This window comes from Anopheles aquasalis, chromosome 3, assembly GCF_943734665.1.
Source record: "Anopheles aquasalis chromosome 3, idAnoAquaMG_Q_19, whole genome shotgun sequence".
In the NCBI taxonomy this organism is placed as follows: Eukaryota; Metazoa; Arthropoda; class Insecta; order Diptera; family Culicidae; genus Anopheles; species Anopheles aquasalis.
In genome coordinates this window covers 7,122,501-7,145,000 of record NC_064878.1, presented here as the reverse complement: position 1 = coordinate 7,145,000, position 22,500 = coordinate 7,122,501, and the positions used below count along the sequence as shown (strand labels likewise).

At 46.7% G+C, this 22,500-nt stretch overlaps 1 protein-coding gene across 1 annotated transcript in view; it reads right to left on the bottom strand.

The window, feature by feature from the left end:
- Positions 1–21,980: 21,980 nt before the first annotated feature.
- Positions 21,981–22,500, bottom strand: part of LOC126578321 (uncharacterized) — a 1,937-nt gene continuing 1,417 nt past the window's right edge. The window contains exon 2 of the mRNA XM_050240753.1: positions 21,981–22,500. This exon is cut by the window's right edge and continues 1,100 nt beyond it. Within this exon, the coding sequence (XP_050096710.1) occupies positions 22,401–22,500 (100 nt within the window). The 3' untranslated portion in view covers positions 21,981–22,400.

Genomic DNA, 22,500 nt, shown 5'->3' with positions numbered 1-22,500 from the left:
CGTTGGTTAGTTGCGACAAAAAAAGCCAAAAAATCTTCCATTGACTTACTGGTGCCGCTGGTGTTTCTCCTACGAAGCCAAACGGCGGTTACACAAAAGTGTTTCGAATCGCGCATTAAGTATGTATCGTGTAACGCCTCGCAGAGCGTTGAATTGTTATGCTCTCTGCAGCAGCAAATAGTACTCTGCAGCAGAGCAAGGAAGGAAGTTCATCGAATAGCGAACCGATGCAGTGGTGAATGTAAAGTGATTCGGAATGACGCTGCGGAATGCTTCAAGCGCTTTGTTCCAAGCATTTCTCTTGTTGCTTTTTACTTTAAATAACTCCAACCAACAAATCAGATAGCGGCTCCGTGAGAGCAGCATCGTTTTTCCAATTCATTGAAGCTGTAACTAGCTGAAAAGTCTCGTAAAAGTTCTGCTCCTAATTGCCCGTGTGCGTCCCCGGAGCGACACACGTGGCCGCAACAACCTATGGTACATGTTCCACCTCGATGCGATGGTGTCGATGGCGGTGCTGCAAAAGTTTTCCCCCAGACAAATTAATCCCCACGAATCGTTATCGAACGGAAAGGATGTCCCCTTCAGCGCTCAGGTGACGCTTGAACACCAAAAAAACCTCTCCGAAACCGAAATGCTAATGATCGATCCGAAAACTTCTCACATTAGACCCTCCCAGAACCAAGGATCGTTAACCGGTTTGCAAACCATAAGGTGAGGTCATCAGTTGGAGGTCAAATATGGTACCGCAACCCGGGGGGTGGCGATGGATCGTTAATGGTGTTTTGAAATATGTTAAGCACACGCAGCATGGGTTTTCACATGTGGCAATCACACCGCTGGTTGTGATGGATGTTCCAAAAGGCTCGATTCGAAATCGGGATGTCGACTTTCGTTGTTTTCTATTTGTGTATGGGTTGTGCACTTTCCTTTCGTCCACAAATAGCACCACGAAAGAGTAGCGCGTAGCTGCTGGTTGTTGAAACAAAAACAGGGTTCACCATTTTTGCCCCTCTCTTCCATTTCCATGTTACAACCGCTCCGTTCTAGCATCCGTCCAGGTTTGTGTCAGTAACCAGCGGGCTGTAACGGCTTGACACGACACAAACATGGACACGCAGTGGCAGGAACTCGCGGAGAGGAACCACCACCATCGCCACCGGGTGTCATTCAGTTCGCATTAGTAACAACGGCTATGCGGCCTTGCACTGCTGCTGCTGCTGCTGCTGGTGTGTGCAATTGTGTGCACCACCATGCTGCAATGGCGCTCAATGGCCGGAGATTGCAACAAAAAAAGTGCCGCAGAGGAACTGGGTTTAAAAATAGAGAGGAAAAACAAAGGCCACATACACCACATCGCACAACACTCACGTCGGTCCTAGACCTAAGCCTCGTCGGACATGGGTGACTGAAATGGTTAAATAAATAAATGATAGTCAAACACGGGAACGGGAACAAAACGGCTTCTAAATGACTCCCCGTGGCTACCCACGGAATCACGGGCGGCATGTAGGGACACTTGGGTTTTGGAGACAATGGACAGGGACACACACGAATGCACAGACCTAGTGTTCCCCTTTTTGGGGTCCTATAGGACCATGGTCTCTCAATGATATCTGACACTTTGGCAAAGGAATAAATAACTGGGTTCTCGGTTCACCGATACAAAATGGAACACCCAACGGCAGGGTGGAATGGGGGAGGAAGGTTAGAAAATGTGTTGGATGTCGCTGTTGGCAACATATTGCTATCGAGGCACCAAAATGTCATGTTTTATGGCTCCAATCTATTTCAAGCAACAGTAAAGGGGCAACATGGCTGGTCTTTTGGGCTTCCTCCAGATTTTATTCATTTTTCCAACTCAAATTTGTCAACCGAATTAATTTATTTCGATTTAGAGATTCCATTCTGAACCAAGCAATTTCTGTTTGTTTGTGGAAGCTGCACCACGGAATGAAGTGTATCTCTAATCGGTCGAGAATCGAAATGAGAAAAGCGTTTCCTCGATACCAACAGCGTACAAAGGGGTTTACAGGTGAGTTCCTTTACGGATGGAAGCGATTAAACTTTGCAACCATCCAGAAGCCGACATCGACAGCGTCACTGTGCGAGATCTTTCTCTTCCACGACAGTACACCGAAATCCAATTCGGTGTCCTCTTCATCGCATGAAGAGCGTCCTTTTATGCGTAGCTATTGCGCTCGTGTTTGCGAATATGCTCGGTAGACTACTACTTTCAGCAAGAAATTACATTCCTGACTGACGATGGAAGCGAGCTTCGGTCGAGAGAAACCAGTGAAAAGCGACGATGCAAAAAGCGTTGCCGTTTCAACTGACGTTTGTCCTTTTGATCTTCGTTACGGGGAGGAAAAGAAACGCACGTCCACGTTGGCAGGAAGTTGTGTTGCCGGCATCAATATAGTGTGCGGTCCGATACGCAGGGGCAACTTTTGCTAAACGGCTGCTCTGGACCAAGTTGCAGATGTTGAGATCGATGAAAAGTGCTTTCTGGGCTCTTTTATGAACGCTTTCCCTGAAGATGGAAAGTTAAGTAAATTGAATAGAACAGTCCATGTCGAGATGGTTGCTTTTCTTCGAGCTCATTTGAAAGGAAAAGCAGCAGTTTGGTGAACATATTGAGCAAAGTGCAGCCCCACCTCACTGCCCATAAATTGTAAAACAAGTTGCCAGGCGACTGAAGGAATGTTTCAAACTCATGTTAATCCACGCTTGACCTGTACAAGTTCATGCACTCACTGGAATGATGAGAATCCTTACCACTCTACCTAGTGTAGCGATGGTAAAAAGGAAATGAAAACTTCTCCTCCTCACCGAACAACCTTGTTGAACTCATTTCGCACTGATCCGTGGGGCCCTCTGAGGGAGGAACTATTCCATTCGCTAATCCTACAAGTTCATAACAGAGAGCGAGAGCTCCACAGACCACAGGCTCTCTCGGGGGTGAAGGTGTGTCTGTGCTGGGGTGACAATTACAATTATGAGGCCAAAAGAGGGTGTCGAGAGCTGTGTCCGGGTAGCGGACATGAGCATGAGGAGACGAGCTCAAGATGTGTTCTTGTGATAAAGCTTCATGTTGGCCTCCAGAGAGTGTAGTGTGTCTCCGCCCTTGTGAAAACATCCTTTCTAGCAATCTGTTACGATTGTCTCACTGAACTTGGTGAGGAAGGCAAGAAAATTTGTTGAATGTCGGGTTCACAATTTAGAGATTTGTCGCGTAAATTGTTTCAATTGCCAACCAGTCATCTCAATGCTGTATCCGCACTGGAAGAGGACACTTGAATGCGAGATACATTTCGTTTTAAACGAACAAATATCCCGTCTCGGTCGAAAAGAAGTATTGCTCTTCAACCACTTCACAACTTCATTAGTCTCCTTCCAGTATAAAACATTGAAATAATTCCTGCCACCGGCGAAGAGATGCCTAACGTTCGTTGGATCGTCCGCAGTGAAATATTACCATAATTTATCATACCGAAAAATTAGGAAGAGCATCTTAAGGCCAGTCTAACTAACAACCTTGTGGTCGTTTGGCTTTTGTTTTGTTTCGCTCTCGCTGTCGCTGGTTCAAGGGGCGCACGAAAGTGGGCGAAGAACAAAGTCAAACAGGAAGTGCCTCTCAAGGCTTCATGAACCGGCGATGGTCGGCGCGTCGCGTGCGCGATTGAGCAATTGAGATAATGTTGCCCCGCAAATTGGGTCGGGTCAGAGAGGTAGATGAGTAATAATACTGGCCGGGGCCTTCATTAGTAAATTTGAAGCAATTTGTCTGTCAACTCCGACAAGCGACCTTGCGTACGGTGCGTAAGGGAGGGAGGGAGTTCTACTTCGAAATGGAAGCGATATCGTTCTCCAGTGACTGCTGCTTCGGAAAACATTCTATTATTGGGCAAAGGAGAGATGTATAATCCAATTTTATTGTTCTTTGTCTACCCACACCCACAAACATAGACTAGGAGTATTTTCATTTAATTGGACGAAGCTTTCGTTTCGCTCTCGATACCTTTACCATGAAGGTTCGGTTTGCTTCGAACCAACCTGGTGCAGGTGCTATAAATTGTATTAATCTACGATTAAACTAGACTCCACATGGTAGGATATGGATATTTACGGTAGCAATTCCGTATCCAAATTATGGCACCGGTGGGTCCGAAACCGTGTTCTGCTGGCGTGTGTGTCCTCAGGGAGCGTACCGGAACGTTGGACCACTGCCGTGAGCCACACACCTGAGCTCGTTCGGCGCAGTTCAATGCGCTCGAAGCGATAGCTGCACAGCTCCAGCACTTTGGCTCTATCTTGTAAGGAAGTAAATAGAATTTAATCGGATCAAGCAACATTATCTTTATTGCTGTGTTTATTTCGGGGCTAGTTGCCACCGTCTGTCGTCTATGCCATTACTTTAATCTAATATTACGCAGAGAGAAGACAGGAGTGTCTGAACCTGAACTAATATCCCTCCATAAGTTAGGATTTTATCTAGTTTGTTGCCCGAAAAAGCCCAACCGTAATGCTCCCCATTGTCTTTCCTAGCTAAAAGCAACTAACACTGTAACGTACGAGGTACTTTAAATTTTTATAATACCCCTCATGATAATAACATCAATCGTTGGCTAATTAGCTGCAAGTATGATAGCATGCCTCCGGTGGAGGGTCATAAACGAGGCTCATTTGCCTAACGTTGTCCCTTTTGTTCCGGGATCGTTCATTACTGACTCGCTACTGATGAGAACAGTTAAGTTTCCCTTTGTTTTTTTGCTAGTAACCGGAGCTGCATTGAGACACTTCTTAAGGTTTGAAAAATACGTGATCAATTAAAAAGATGATAGCGTACGTGCTGGCTTGAAAGGGGCAGATAACAAGAACCGAATAGTAGCGCAAGGTGGTTACCCAAGTTGTTCATGGTCGTAGTCAGAAGTGTAAGTGAGAAACGTGACCATAACGGGCGTCTCGAGGGTTTTTGTCAAGGGAAAACTTATCTCTGGCGTTTTAAACCGGAGTCCAAGGTGTGGAGAATTGAAGCCAAATGCGACACAAAATGGAACCAGATGAAGAGATTGACTTTAACTAGCATTAAATCATCAGTTCTTCAGGACATCTTGAATCACTTTTAGCAAATTACGGATCAAAATGAGAAGGGAGCTCAACCGGGCAAACATAAAACGCTGATTTGTGAGAGAGACAAGCAGCATTGATCGTAGGGTTGTGCGACATCCAACTTGAAATCCCTCTCGGCACTCTAATGAACTTCAGTGTCAATACTCGGTTACGTCTAGATTGAAAGGTCCAGAATCTACCTTTCTCCTGCTCCCCGTAGCGTGTCACTCAAGTTGATTGATTTTCTCCTTTTCATCCACTGTTTCCACTGCGTGAAATGAGAACTTTTATTTCATTTTAAATTCTCTGAACAAGCCAGACAAGAGGATGTCTTGCCCCACAGGTTGCCCCACATCACGCTTATCTCCATCACCTGATGAGGGGCACACATCATGTTCACCGAAGCAACGAAGGATAAACAACTCTTTCGTGACGGAGAAAAAGGGTAAAAGAAAGATCTGAAAGCAGCTATCAGCTCCACCAGCAGGACGGACACAAAAAACTTCGACGAACGAGCACAACTTGAGCTGCTGCTGAAGAGGTACCCAACGATGGCCAAAAACTTGAGCAGTAATTTGTTGCCGACACTCGTTGCCTCGGTGTGAGCGTGTGCATGTGATCCGCACAGCTGCATGCCGTCTGTCACCAGCCGTAACAAACTAGCGAAAAGAAGATTTAGTGTTACTACAGCTCACACAGAAAAGTTGCAGCAACACATCTTGGAAGGTAGGAACACGTGGAAAGCCTTGTAGTGGAAACTGTGTTTGTTGGCTGCACACGGGGAAAAAAGTGTGGGTCGAGCTGTTCATCGCTTTCGACAGCTACAAGAAGTTAAAAAGTTACACTTGCCGGGTGCACCCGAGTGAGCGATGCGAAAGGAAGTACGGGCACAAGCGAAGAAAATAGAGAAAAGGATGTTTAATTACAAAACTTTATCGCACTGCACTCGTGTCGCGCGTGACATGTGCTTCAAGGTAATGGATCAGGGCCACTGTGGCACCATGATATGACACTCCCGGGAAGGTTTTCTATGAATATGAGCCCTTCCTGAACCATCGCATTGGAACGTTACTGATTGACCGAGCATATGCAAACGATTATCTCGAATGACTCGTTCAGTTCATATCTGATTCATCTTGAATGGATAAGATGTATGGTCAAGAGAAGCATCTAAAAATCAGGAGCTACTAAATGCCTACGATGAAAAATTGAGCAGGCCATGATTGAACACGGTTCTGTTCCCATCCTCGCAGAAGCAATCGTAGCAAACATGCACGTTCCATTTCGCATCGAGTACATTTCAGATTTTCTTTGAGAGAGTGAACCATCCTGCAGGAGTAACGAAGGGTTTTTAATAGTGTATTTGGTGCAAAACATCTTCATTTCATCACCATTTGATCTGTTGTGAGGTAACTTTACGTGAAATCGCTCAATTACCTATGAGTTTCACCATCAGTAAGTATCCTTGAGTGTTAAAATATGTGGTAAATGAAGTGAAGTAGTAAAAAGGACTGCAATTAGGTCCACAGTGGCTTTAAATAGACTGTGTAGCATTTTAAATTCTCTTTGTGAAATGGCAAGGCCATCTTGTGGCCAGTTCACTTCGTTAGATCACTGGAATCCTCTGGAGGTCAAGTTAAAGAATGAGCATCCTTAGCAGGTAACATCCCTAAACTTCAATTTCAAACACCACAGAACCTCTATTCGTCACGGTGGGCAACAAAAACGGCCAACGGCCCAACCGAGCAACCGAGCCTTGCATACCATACATGTCAGTTTCAACGTTCCCCCGCAGTTGAGTTGACCAAAATTAATCCGCCTAAAGCCCTCGAAACCGACCGCGCCGACCGTGGTGGCGCCAACGAGCCAGCCGACGAGGGTTTTGAAAGCCAACAGTAAAACAACACAGGGCGCAGCATAGACATGGCTACTGCTGCTGCTGCTGCTGCTGCTGCTGCTGCTGCTGCTGCTGCTGGGAAAAAGCAGAGGAAGTAAAGAGGAAGCAAAACAAAAAAAACCGAAGTCCGACAACCTCAATTAGCATTTTGTTGAGGCACCCGGTCCGAAAAGAAGGCCTAAAGGTCTAAAACCTCACTCGTCAGCTGTCGGAAATAGGCCATCATCGGAGGAAGGAGGCAACCGGAGGCGAACTGGGCGGTGACTTGGGATGAGAGCCCAGAGAAGCCCCAAAAACCACCACCACCGCCAAAAACACAAATGGTGGTAGACAGGCAATTTGACAGTTTTCTAAACGGAACCGGCATCGTCAACTGGCGGTGGCGGCGGTGTTTGGATGTCCACCGTCCCACCGGCATTGGCATTGGCGCACTTGTCAAACGTGGACTTTGAGAGGTCCTGTGTGAGCGCCACTCAGGAACGGGCTTTGTCCGACGACAGGATTAGCCAACGGTTGGCCCGGTAGACCCGAAAAACCCCCAATTTTTTTGTGCGGTTAAAGTTTTCAATCAAATCTTCTCTTCAGTCTGCCGATGGCTCGACGTACGCATGGAGTGTTTGGGTAAACGAAAGGAAGAAAAAAAACCGAGTGGCCAGTGGACAAACCTGATAGCATCTCACCATATCTTGCCATCGCCAGGCAAAAGGGGGAAACGCAAAGTTTTATAAAATCACTCAACATGTTTTGGATGAAGTAGAACATGAAGCTATGATTGCTCACGGGTCGTTCGTACTACCTCACAGCAGAAGCAGCAGCAGCAGCAGCAGCATGAATGTGAATGGAAAATGCCACAAAAACACCATCCCCGAACCCTATCGGGCACGAAATCGATTTCTAAATCCAAAAGCCACCTCCCGCTAAGCTGCTCCCCATGGAGCTCCAGCTACGATCGACGATAAGACCGGAGCAGGGGTGCCAACCAGTCAGCCAACAGCCCGGCTGCAAGGTTGTCGTAACATGTGTAATCCATGTTTTATGATTGTCCTCTAAAATGTAACATTTGAATGCATTCTAAATTGCCACCCGGATCCAGGAATCCAGGACAGTTCGGATCGGAATATGGATTTATGGGATCCACACACTGCGCTCAGTCGAGGTCACCTGTAGCGCTAGAGAGAAATGAGATTGGTCCGCATGCATACGCTCGTGGTCCGTGAGTAATCCCCTGCTCCCGGAATGTGACTCTGAGCGAGTTCGTTTCGGATTCGGTTCCGATTGCCGCGAACCGTTTCGTAATCGTTATTCGATTTATTGCCGTCGACCAAAGGGGCCTAGAAGCTTATCATTCGAAGCGGGCACACCATGACAGTGCTCGCACTCGCGAGATATTTCTCCAAAGTTTCGTCCAACTCACCGTTAGATAGTTGGTTTCGGTAGCGACCTAGAAAACCGGAAGCGAACCACAAAACCCCTGACGTGGTACTCCACTAGCGCCAAGTCCAAGTCATCCACCACAACAACCGGAGCTCCAGAAATTGCTATCTAATCACGTGGACGCGTTGCCGAGCTTATCTCGAACTTCCTCCAAATCCGGCCACCCTGATGGTCGGCATTGGCAGTCTACAGTATTTATTGCCCTATAGCCAATGGCGCAGACTTTTTAGGTGCCGGTCAAGATAAGATTACTGCGTCACCTGAGTTCGCCTCAGCCGTGGGATAAGTTACTTAATAAGTGGGTTTATAAATTCCCGATCACTCCGTACCGCGACTCCGTAGACAACAAGTGAGCAGTGAATTGAAGAACCAGGTGAAACCCTTTTAAAAAAACAACACAATGAAGACGATCGCACTGTTGCTGGTGGTTGTGGTGGTGGCCTGCGTTGGAAACTCGTTGGCCGTGGAGCAGAAGCAGCAGCAGCAGCAGCAGCAGGTCCCGAAAGCTCCGGTGCAGGTGGATTTTAAGAAGCTGGAAGGTGCCAACGACCTTACCAAGGAGCGATTGGAGAAGTTCCGTACCGCGGTCGAAGCGTTCAACAGCAAGATCGAAGGCACGCGCATGAACCCGGTCCACAAGGAGGCCATCAAGCAGAAGGCCCTCGAACGAGTGATGGCCCGTATGGCGGCGCTAAGACGCGCCCCTAAGAAGGTGGAAGCGTGAGGCTGGAGCGGTGTTCAATAAAGTTAATGTTTCCTGAAGACTATTTCGTTCTGTTTTTGTGTTTTTGTTGAGTGCTCAGTTGAGAGAGTGTTTGTGTTCTGGGGTCTTCTAGTGCTTCTTCTGTTGTAAAAGAGTCTATAGTTCTTCGCTTAAGGTTGTCTGTCAATTGATACCGATAGAGCTCATGCGTTGTCAGTCTATCGAGCTCACATCACACCGCTCCTTGTGGCCTATGTCAATCCAATTAACATTAATGCTTCCTGAATCACCATCGCTGTCTCTGTTAACACGACACAAGTCTGCAGCACTAATCTAATGCATCTTCTCATCACTCCTGATCACCATTTTACCTTTGCTGAAATGTTTGCTGCTGCTGCTGCTGCTATCCAGCGCAATAATCTACTAAACGATGCATCAGATATGGACCACTCTGGCGCTGTTAATACATGCTAATGCCTATCAATGTCAACAATCCCGCCTTCTTCTCTCCGACCATCTATCTCTCACTCCGAGTCCATGGACGCCTCTTGGTATCCGTCATCCGGTGCCACGTGAATCGTGGTAGCCATTCTCGCACTGCACGCTCTCGCCTCCTCCTTGCGAACGCACGCTTGCTCCTAATTAGTTGTGCGCAAGTTATCGTTATGGATAACGAATGCAAAACGGAGCACTCTGCATGATGAAGACTCTGCCTTCTGCCTTCTGGCTGAGATTACATCCCGGAGGAGGCACCACCACCACCCCCGGTGCTCCTTGTGCTCGTGTTTCCTCAAAGACGGCACAAACCCCGGGCCGGTTGGTTGGTTGGCTGATGCTGTCAGTTCATTAAGTGTCCTACATTCGAGCGACAAAAACAGGCAACCCGCTGAACTTTCACCTTCCCCTAACCCTAGACCAGCACTCGGGTCGTACCCGGGGGGTGATTATACAAATTATCCAATTGAAATGATACTTCACTGCGAGAGCAGCAGCAGCAGCTGCAGCAGAAGAGCGCTGGGGGTCTTGAGGCAGAAGTGCAATGTTGTTGAATGTAATGCGACATGATGTGAATGGCTGATAAAGGGCTAATGCGGGGCAGGCACGTTGAGATCGTGACATTGTCAGCAGCCATTAGTGCCATTTCACTGAGCTACCACGTCACGCGGGCATCATGCAGGTCTGGAAGGACTGATGCCTCGAGAACTACCGCACGTGACATGCAGCAACGCTCCGATTGCTGGCACGTTTTGATAGAGGCACTAATCGTATATACTACTCAGTTAGTTTGTTTTACGCAAAAGGATAGAAAGGCATAATTTCACTGATCTTATGCTGTATTGACGACCGAATACTCGGATATCGGATATCTTTAGACGTCCTCATTGCGTGAAACAACCAAAACAACCACCCAAAAAAAAAGGAAATGTAGTAAAAAGAAACCTTCTTCGACCTTTTCTTCCCATCTGCGTCCTAATGTATCAATATGTTCGCCCGCTCTCTGGTGAGAGGCGCATCATTAGCACCCAATAAAACTAGAAGTGCCTGCCATTAATACCGACACACGGCGCACGCACGTCCCGTGCCCAAACCATTTGCAAGACGTACCCATCTGTCTTGCGGACGCAGACCGAAGACCTTGAGGGTTCTCACGTCGCCCTTGTGGGGTCGAGAAAAATTAGACACTCTCGCAACAATGCTCCGCACATTCGCAGGGTGTGGGCCACCCCTCCAAAAATAACGACGCATCAAATTATGCAAACAACATCAACGAAGAATTACGAGCGTACCATTATCCTCCTTCTGCCAGCTGGCGGCCACGTGACCACAGGGAAGTGCAGAAGAGAGAGCCAGAGAGAGCGAGAGAGAGCCTAAGGGACCACACATATGCTGCTGATCGAGGGGCTATCTATTGGACCCAAAGCAGCAGCCCACCAAAAGCAATCAGCGCCAGCGGCAAGTGAGGCCCAAGACACAAGGCGAGAGAGAGAGCTTGATGAATGGTGAGGAAATAAAATGGTGCCCGACGCAGCCGTGCGGCCCCTGGAGTGCGAGAACAGAGGCACACACGCGAGAGACTCCTTTTCCCCCCCCAAAGCAATCAACGGGAAGTGCCTTTGATCAAGAAGAATATGCGCTTCCGGGGCCAGAATCCTTAACTATCTCCTGGCGAATGTTTTGGGGTTTTGGGTTTTTGGGGGTTTGTGCGATGAGCTGGCTTTAAGTGGGAACACAAGACGTGTAAGGAGTGGTGTTGGTGTTGCTGTAGGCTATCGCATTCTCTATTCGCATTCGCGTCACGTTTCACTCTGCGAAACAACGCGAGCGCAAGGGGACACCACCGGAGGTGGGAGGGACGTTGGCCAACCGACGCTCACGCTCCCTCGATTATGCTCCAGAGTCCAGAGACAACACGAGAGGAACGCTGTATGTAAGGTCCAGCAAAAAAACTATTTCCAATCGGTCATAACCGTTTCGAAATAATCAACCGCACCAGGGGTGTGGCTTCGGTGGTTAAAGAAAATGTCAAAAGTTTTACGACCTCCTTTGATTGATTCCGAACGAGTGTGGGCATTCAATTGCAATGCGGGTTGGAATGCACTGGAATGCAACGTTTGCTTTTCGTACAACTGACCTTCAAGAGATGGACACGAAAGTCGTCGTGGACTTCCAAGTTGAAAGTATCCCCTCAAAGTGTAGTAGGATTATTGTGGCCACCGCAGCGTAAAGCTGGCGAAGGTTAAACGGCTCCCATAAACGGAGACCATCATCAGACGATCCAAAGAGTCGTCCCAAGGCCTTAACCTTCACAGGTCGGACGGTCCCAAAGGACGCTCGCTAGTTCGCAAGCGAAGGAGCGAGAGATCCCCGATTCAGTTCACGCACCGGATCGCGCTTCGATAAAAAAAAAGAAAACCCATCAGAATAGCTCCTCAACGAGGGCATTAGGTTGTTTTCACTCGATGATAAAGTTGTTTATATTAACACGCACACGCTCACACACCGGATCGCATAAATTTGTGGGGAAACCTTCCCGGGCGGTTTAGCTTTGGTCATAAAATCTGTTCCAGGTAGTTACTTAAATTTTTACAACTGTATTTACCCAAAGTGACGACCACGAAGACGACGGTGTTGGAGCTGTGAACGTTTTTAACGCTCACGGTTGTGGATCTCGGCCGGCTCGGTGGATACATCACTTAAAGCATCGCGCCTGGGTTCGCATCTTTTGCTTTACCATCCGGATCGGTAAATGAGGCAACGTTCCGGGACACAAGACCTCCGGATTTTATGGAGTGGTGGTGGTCAAGTCAAGCCATTAAACCACAATTAGTTGCTACCGCCCCGGGGGCATGATACACGTGTTGGTTGTGGATTAAAACAAGGATGGATCGGTGATCGGTGTGCGGAATGAATAAATGTGCGGATTTATTGGTTCATTCCAATTCATTTATCATGCTCGATTATTTTTACATTTTAGAGCGCCCATTGACCTACTTTTTGCACAACCATTTCTGCGCCAGTGCGCGAACATACAAGTGCAGCGAACGTCCTGTGAACCGTAACAACATTGTGTCGCACTCCATTCTCTTTTTTTGCTGTTTTTTTTGTTTAATTTTTTGTCGGATTTCATGCCCACCTGAGGGCCACCCTCTCGGGGGGTTTGGATGTAATCATTATCGCTTTCCTTTCTCGTTTTTGGTTCCGGGATCGCTCGTAAAATTCAATTATGTGAAACTTACACACGCTGATGAAGCTGCATCGGTGCCAAGCATTCACCGGGGACATTATATCACTCCGATCCAACCCCCACCCCCCCCCCCCCCCCGCCGCACCGGGACTGGCATCGGGATTGACTCATTTCACGTTCGTTCGCTCGCATTCATTAGCATTCGATAGCCCGCAGGTACCGGTAACATGTCCAAACGGGTCCAAAACGCATCCAGGACTCGTTCGTTAACTCTGCTGCCGGGTAGGCCCAACAGGGGAGAGGGTTTCATATTTCCCAATTAAAATTTGCGCTGATTCAGTGCCCAAGCCCCGACGGGGTTTTGGCCCACGATGCCCATTCTGTTGTGCTACCTGATTTATGTTGGGCCAGACATTGGGAATTTATGGGAAACGGTCCATTGCGCCATGTGTGCCTGTCACTAGAATGTATCAGCACTAGAATTAGAGCTTCGGTATGCTCCAGTAACGGGTCACAACTCTGGTCAGATGATTTGGAATGATGCCACTTCTTGGAAGAGCATCTCTGCGACTCATCAGCAAAATTGTATCGAATGCAAGCTTTCGAAACATTTCACAAACATCTCGAAAGGACTAACTTTCATGACACGCTGGAATGCAATCGAAAGGTAAAGGGATGGCACCAAGTGGAAACTCTAATTAGATCTCGTTTCGCTCTTGGATCCAGCGAACCTTTCAACAGCCCTTCGATGATGTTTCCGTTCTGCCGTCTGCTGCAACAGTTCCCATGCGCTTGATCGCATCCGATCACATCGAGAACGTTTCCATTCATTCGGAATTCATTTTATGGTGAGAAATCGATCGCAAACGTGCAGCGGTGGCCTTCGGAATGCATGGAAAACCTCTATAAATAAGGTGCAAAGCGAGTATTTTCGGTTGCTCTAATGCGCCATGAAAGCTTCCACCATTTCAACAGCAAACCGATCCCTTCTAGCGAACCGACCGGAATCCGATTATTAATTTTGAAGCTGGCTGCCTGCTGGCCAACGCAAAGTGCGCGAACTAAATTATGTTTCACCAGCACCTCCGCCAGCACTCCATAGCCGACCTCTATGTTCGTTTGCAGAGAGCATTAGGCACCAAAGTAGTGAGAGGCACGCCCTTGAGGTCTGTTGCTGCTGCTGCTGCTGCTGCTGCTGCTACTCGACCGAAGAAGATGCTTCGGAGTACTCGCACAGCCTGTGCTGCTCGAAATTATTAATCCTCTCGAAATTGCAGCGGCAAAATTATAATAATCCGCTTAAAGTTGTTCGTACGATAAATTTCGTTGTAAATGTACGGCCAGACCAGGCGACCAGGCTGATCGTCATCGCCGTCGTGCGGCCGCCCGTTGCAACCCCTTTTGCTCCCCATTTCCATCACGTACACACGTGAGGAAGAAGCTTTTCGTAATCTTCTAGCACAGCTGCAGTGCGGTTGACGCACAAGTCGGTGCAAAGTTTCCGTTTGCAACGCAAAGTACTCCACGCGAGACGTCTGTTTTGGGATGTTTGGTGGACTCCAGCGATCGATACACCTTCCTCGATCATTGCGTCTCTCTAAAGAGTGTCTTTTGCGTTAAGAAAGCCACATTCGGTTGCTTAATTTGGCCGAATTTTAATAAATTGCTCCACGTGTACGATGGAGGCGCCTGGTAGCTCATAAAAAATGCTTTTCTTGGACGCAAAAAATTCTGTACCTTAGTTGAAATATTTTTAATAAAAACAAAAAACTCGCTAACAATAGATCATTTACCAAGATCGTGCAAGATGGTGGCAGCTTCTGTGTCGTCGTACTTCAATAAAATGCAAATATGCCAAACGAGGCCTCGCCCACCCCGCAGGACTCCGTCACGAGACAGTGCGGACAGTAATTTGCTGATAAGGAGCGCCACGAGCGAGTGGCACATAAACCATGCCCTGCTCTGCCCGGACACTCCCTGGAATTCACCCACGAACGACAGGCCAGCTATTTTACACTGGTTACGTGCTTTAAAGTGCGAACGCGCATTAGCAACTCGCTGTCACCAGTGTTGGACCGTTGGTTGGTGCTGGCGCGGTACGAAATACTGATGTCACCCGTTGCTCCACAGGAGACGACACAGGAATTTAATATATTTTCAAGGATTCACTCCACTGTATGTAAGAGAGAGAGAGTGTGCTATAGGGAGTGCGGTGCTGTCTCACTGACGGTTGAAAACGTTCCATGTGTGGCCGCGATCTGTGCGCGCTAGAGGTGTGACCTGAGCGAGTTCTGTAGAACATCAGCAGATGGTGCAGGATGTGTGTGCGTTTCACGGCGGCTTTTCCTGTGCAGTTCAAACTGGGTCACTGGCTGTGCTGTGGTGTGGCGTTTGAATGAACTCTTGGCATACCAGTAGCTGGAGCAGCAGTAGCGGCACAAGGAGGATGTGCTCAGTTGTGGATTGCTGCAGCAACAGGGTGTCGCACATCAGTTTGAAGCAGATTCGTTCGTTGAAAACACAAAATATCAAACAGAAAGTCTTACCAATTGTAGAAATGACTGTACATTATGAGAGCTTATGTTGATTAGCGTAAAAAATAAGCTCATTGTTGAGGATTTTTCATAACGAAGCTATTTTTCCTTTGCTGTCCTACGATTGAACACGGATACTGCCAAATATTCTGAAAAGCCCTAGTTTAACTTAAATTTTAGTATCCGTATTCATGGGCTGTGAGACAAATGTGTTAAAAACTATAGCCATTTCATTATTTTTAGAGAGACGTGTCTCGATGGACAGCGACTTGTAAAACTTAGGATCTAGACAAGCAAGAGAACGAAACACAATGCCTTGAATGGTTCAGTAGTGATTAAAGAGTGTACAAAATAAATCACTCACCAATTAATTACGTACCGCAACTGTACAGAGGTTCTTCATTTTTTCACTATCATAACTGTTGCTAAAAGTTGTTACCAACCCTCGGTCACTCTGTGATGCCACTAAAAAAGATCATCCCTAAACGCTCCACACGCCAGGAACCGACGCGCCACGCGTTCTTACAAACAAGCTTTATATTACATTTGTCCGGGATCAGCCCCATTGGGGTGTGTTGGGGGACACTCGGAAGCTAACGCCTTCCTGCGAGCCAAAAAGGTGTAAACAGAAGCGTAAAAAAGGCGCCAAACAGCTCCCGGTCGTCCGGTGTTGCTGCGATAGTAAACTCGCTGCCTAATGCCCTCTTCTTGCTCGTTGCTAGCGTACCATTGGTTTGGATTCTCCCCGTTGCCACCGTTAAAAACGCTGAATACCTTGTCAGCGAGACAGCGTACGGTACCGCGCAAGGAAGCGCACCTTGGCGCACCACAAAGGACTCCTTCTCGACGACGGCGACAACATGTTACCTGCTAGCCCCCGGTGTGTTGCTGCAGACGCGAATGCCAACGAAGTGCACTCAATGGCGTGTGCCTCTCAATGACCGGGGGTGAAAATGAGCTGAAAGAGTACAGGATGCTTGTTGTCGCTAGCACGAGCGCTAACCCCTCTCGATTCCGGGACATAAGTCACGCTAGTTTGGAGGCTGAAAAAGGCTGCCGTGCTTGGTGGAGGTACCCACAGGGTGAGGTTTTCTAATTAGCGCCACATTATCAAGCAGGAAAACACAAAATACAAAGCACACGCCCCTCCGGTGGCAACGACGACGACGACGCCGAGTTGCTAGAAGTCAAAAGCTTCTTGATGCTCCTTGAAAGTTTGCTCGCAGCCTTCGCACGCGCGTGCAGCCAATCAAGCTGCCGCTGTAAAGAGTGGCAGATAATGGCTGGCTAATTATGATATTTTGCTTTGAGAAAACATTGTTGATAAGGAACAATCAACTTCGCGCTCAGCGAGCTCAATAAAAGCGCATCATTACTCTCCTAGTGGTTTCTAGGTTCGTCTTACCACCGTTCATTACGGTTGCACACACTCCATTACCGTTGTGGATGTGGTGGAAAACGAGGTGTTTTTCCTCGCCCGAGAAATCGTGCTTCACACGATCGAACGATCTTTAGCTCCGGTGGTTCAATTCTGTAACAACGAAACGCTTATATGGATCGGTGATTCCTTTGCTTGTTGGATCCCGGAATTGGATTGCTAACTCCGGTCAGGAACTCATTATCTGAGTCTCTGCAATTTCGCTTCATTTTGTGCCTTTCTTCCGCCCCGGGGGCGGTTCGTTTGAAAATGGAAAAGAAACGACGATGGCAGAATGGAAACTGTTTACTCACGAGCGTAAGATATACCCTGGATAAGGGGTTTTCGTTTCGATTCCTCGCAATTGGAATCGATAAAGGAACGACGACGACGACGACGACGGGGAGCATCGTCTGTCTTGTTTGGTTCGAGATTGGATTTTTCTTTTGTTTCCGAGCCCGAAAAGCGGATTCCACCGGTCATACGTTTTTAGTTTTTCAATTTCAATCTCGCGAGCATTCCAATCCACGCTGTGCGCTGAGGAAAGGGGACTGAGCTGGAGGGAGAGGAACTGATAATCGGTAGCGGTTGGTAATTAAAACCTGGAGGGCGATTCGATTGGAAGCAGTTCGATCGACTCCACGGAGTAGCGTGAATCGTTTGTCCTGCAGCATGATCTGGAGAGCAATGTGTGTAAAGTAATTGGAGTTCTGGACTGTTTCTAGGTGGAAATGTATCTTGAATTCTCGTCCAAAGCTTAATTTTGTCAAATAAACCATCCAAATGGTTGCTATAAGCATTGATACGACGAAACTGCTATCGAGAGGCTGCGAAAAAAATGCAATCACACCTCGTATCATCGACCACAATCATCAATTAACGTGTTCTCCACCCATTCCATCGGTGATCCATATTTGCTCTCAACTATCTGCACGCCAGTACGCACACACGCGCTCCAGAGTGTGTAATTATCGATTTTCCTCTCTGTTCCGTCGGCAGCAATCAAGAACATTCCCTGTAAATTGCAATCAGCCTCTCCTGGTGCTTCCCTGGAAACTGATCGCCTCGTCAGAAGGCGCCACGTGGAAGGATTGAAAGGAAATGCAGAAGAAAACAGTGGCACAGGATCAATATTAATCCACTTATCAAACGATCCCGCAGAGCATCGCGATGTCAGTCTACCAACACCACCACACGTACGAACAATCATCGGGAGCTAAGGTAAGTAGCGACACGTGTTCTGGTCCACGGCAAAGAGATATGATACCGCTCAACGGGAGCTTAAGATATGCATCATTTCATCATTCTTCGTGGTGCGCGCTGTCGCTGTCATCATCCGGCACGTGTATGCTGATTATGTAGGGGAATGGTGTGGCATTGTGCGGGTGGTAGCAGATTGCTGGTTGCGTTTTTGGTTCGTGGATAGCACAGGGTAATTGGAAGGAGCATCCTTTGACATGTGCCCGAATTATCCTTTACTAATAACGCTACGTTGAACGTTGTCGAGTTTTTGTGACGGTTTAGTGGCTTGATAATTTGTCGTAAATGTAAAGTACAATATTCCCAGAATATTTGCTTGTAATTTGGAAGGAATTATAAACAAAAGCATATTTTGAGAGGTTTTTTATAATGTACATCAGTGTTTTCAAGCAGACGGCCCACCAAATTATCATCACCAAATCCATTTAAATTTCATTATAAACCTCTGACAGTATGAAAAATCATTAAAAAAATTTACCAGGTACTGGCGCCTCCATCATCAGGTTTTGGCAACGGAGATTTTCACAACATTGTTAAAAAGCTGCTAACGATAGGAAGTAAAGTAAAGAAAGTATAATATAATTGCAAACAGCATAAAGCTTGCTTTTAACACACGAAAGAAAAGTAAACGAGTAACTAAAATGAAAGTAAACTCGAGACTCGTACAATTTTGAGAAAATACCGCACTGTTTTTCGATTCTCCAAGGCGTAATCATGATCTTAGCTTGGCCGACATAAATATCATCGATAATATTTTAGGATCGGTTTTGAAAAGCGTATATCACTCATAAATTCAGTCACAGGATAGACAATCATCACCACACAGTTGTTGCATCAATTCGGTAAACGGTTTTACCGAGTTTAAAGGCTAAACTTGATATTGGTTTTTTGTTGAATTTTCATTTTTGTACCGACAACTAAAACATACTGTTACTTTAAGTTCAATAACTTTGTTTTCAGTGGACAAAATGACTTTGAAATTTTGACTGAAAGTCGTTAAAGGATGTACCTTTCAAACAAAAAAAAAACACATTAATGTGCCGCCGCCAGAAATTGTGCTATTCAAAAAGTCCAGTTTACTTTCCAACAGACCATATAATAAACAACGAAAACTGGAATCGATTTAGTTAAGATCGATAAAACCAAACACTAAACCACAGCCAATTAGTACCGAATCGCCAACACATGACCGCCACCAATCAATCGATCTGCTACCACAAAACAGTAGTCTCGGAGTTCGAGAAAATGGGTTGCTGTTGGATACAGACGCTAATCAGTAGCCACCACCACCAGTATGCCACTAGAACGGTCCATCCAACGGGATCCTTCTCGAAACCACGGAGAAAGCACCGGCCGGGGGGGAGACCTCAGCTTCTTACCCTGACCGCAGACAGTTCTTTTCCCAAAGTGCATGTTTGTGGCCAGCAACAACAGCAGCCACAGAGTGTAGTGTCGAGCAGGAGTATTAGCACCGCTAGGTTTGCTTCTGACGCAGCCAATGGCCAAGGCGAGGGGGCCCGTGATTGTGTGTGATCCGCTTAATGCAACACAACCGGACCGCACCCGACTGGACATGTGCTGAGCAGCTGTCCTGGTGGGACCGCAAAACCCACACACAAATGTAAGTATAATTTCCATTTCCTATTTCCTCCCAGCCCCGGGGGAACATCCTCGCAGCCCGAAGAACTGGTGCTGTGCGAGTCTAATTACATGCAGCCCTCCCACTGATGGCCGTTCTCATAACAGCTGACCGTTGGCGATGGTAGAGAACGAATTGATGTTGACCAACCCGAGTGTCCCGTGGTGACCGGTGGTCTGTCCTACCGTCGGTGTCCCAGTGAAGGGAGTTCCTTTTAGGGAAAGGCATCATTAGTATGCATGAAGCAAATGATGAGCTACTGGCTCATCTGGTTGTTCGCTAAAATGCTGGAATGGAGTTACGGCAACGGATTTCTTGCATTGAGTGGTAGTAGGCTGCGATGGACAAAGAAGCCATTACGTTTTGTGTTCGCATAGTTTGCTTAACAGGTCTTTTAATCGAGAATACGCCTGAGAGCCCTCCATTATGTCGTTATTGGACGTCACTATTTACTGAACTATTAATGAATAGTTCCATCTATTAGTTGAAGTTGAGTTTTAGAGCAGTCAGTCCTTATGGTAACGAATGCGTAACCAACGAATTACAAAGTCTATGGCTACTGCTTATACATTGTTCCGGTTATTCCTGATTGCTATTCCTTCCAGCTACTGAAGCATCCAGTGTTCCAGACCAATAAAACCAGTCCAGCATCCAGCAGAATATGCTCCTCGCTCCCAGCTGCTTCCCAAATAATCTCGTCTTGGTCCCCTACACTCCTCCTAAACTGACAAAGACACTAAAAGCAAAGGAACGAATGCATGGGAAAGCAGAAAATAACCTACTTTTTGTTACACATAAAGTAAACATAAACAAAATCCTAACCACCCTAGCACCATCTCATCTACTCGCACTCGGTTAAGGAAAATCCTAGACCTGGCGCCAGGGGATTCCTTGTCGGCTACATGTGCACCCATTCCTCTGTACTTTCATCTAAACGTACGACTGGCAGCTAATGGTCGCTTCTTCCGGAGGGAACATCGCGAACGAAACAAGGAAGCTCTCCCTGAAGATGATCAAACCACGGCTCACATTACGGGCGAAGCGCACACCAACGATGCATTCGGTTCCGTGTTTCAACGTTCCAGAGTCTGGTATCCTTCCAGCAAGGGTGCTGGCAGCATGAAAACCATTTTGTTTATCAACTTAATCAACGGGCTAATGCTGCTGCTTGTGCAGTATTACATGAGATCTTATGCGTGTTTCGCTACTACTTTCGTTAGTTATGCTGTTATGTAAAGAATGATTTTAGTGCTAACAGTAAGCAAAGGTCGTGGGCAAAAGAACCTTAAACTGGCAACCATTCATGATCAGTTTATGATTGTTTGCGTCATAAGTTGAAACAATATTGCTGCACGATTCTTTCTTCATTCCAAAAAAACTCAAAGCAATCCACTCCCAGGGCTAACTTGTCGCGTTTGCCGTTACCGTTGACAACGGGTCAACATCGATACTTGGGCCTGTGCCAGCGGCACAATTCATCCTTATCAAAACACGAACCCTAACCCAAACCGGGTGCTGGGCGACCAGGCAAAGGCGAACGGAAGAACGGAAGTAATAAGGTCGGGCGACTCCGATGAAACTTTCCATTCATTCCAACACTGCCCGCACGCCGTCGACAAGCGGCCCGAAAAGAAACAAAGAAAATGCCTAACCCTGCTGGCCTACTAGATAAGTAAAAAAAACACTGGGAGTTTGGGTGCTTGGGCGGAAAGGGAGACCTTTTCTCGGAAAAATGGATCGCCATTAGCATCGTTTGTTTAGTTACTTTCTCTCAATCCTCTCTGTCTCCTCCTCACTTAGTATCCTTCTTTCCAGGGGGCGTCTGGTTTCTTTTTTTGCTTTACATTGTGAAAACACGCGCGACCCCCTCCAGCGAGTGTCCGGTTTTTTTTCGACTAAGCTTTTTTGTTCGCTTAAGTAGATGAGTTGTGTGGGGACAGGAAAAAATGGATAAAAAGTATTCGGAAGGATAACAACATCGACGATGATCAGCGCGATGAGAATGATGGTAGAAAATGACGAGCCACCCGTAATGCACATTGGTATTGCGCTGGAGCAACAGCGAAGTGCCGGTGTAGAATTTGTGGCCGCCAAGGAATGCAGAACGTACATTCTCGTTGGCAGTCTTCTTTATTTTATACCATTTGATGTCCTCGGATGAATAAATAGCGAAGGCAATTTCTGAAACTATTTAAATAAGCCTACTACTCATTGTCATCACCATCGTGTATTCATTGAAGTAAACGTGTTTACGCGAAGGTTTAAAAGAGGTTTCTAAATTTATTATGGAATAATTCGAACAGCTCATTGAAGTACAGCATTGTTGATTGTAGTTTGTGCATAAACGAAGTACACACGGCAGTGGTAATTAAATAATTTATGTAATAACGTGCCACAAGTAAAACCCTCAAGCAAACAAACAATTTAATAAAATACAGCCATCGATAGAGCCTAGGACCATCGCGTGCAATTGATTATGACTCTACCTCAAACGTTAAATATGTTGTTTCGATTCAGATATTTTTAAATAAATCACAACATTAGAAAAGAAATTAGCTCAATCTCTGCATACTAGATCATTAATGGTATGTTAATCGTTTATGGTATGATCATCGTTAATGGTATGTGATTTTTAATGCGCTAAACAAATGGATGAGCATTGGAATCACTCCGTGGCGTGGCTTTCAGTCTTGCTGCGGTTCACCATTCCGGCTCAGAATCAGATGAGCGTTCGCACCTTGGACTGATGTACCTTCTTCGTGTGCTCATCGAGGTGCGAGATGGTAACAAATCGTGCGTCACACTTTTTACATTTGATC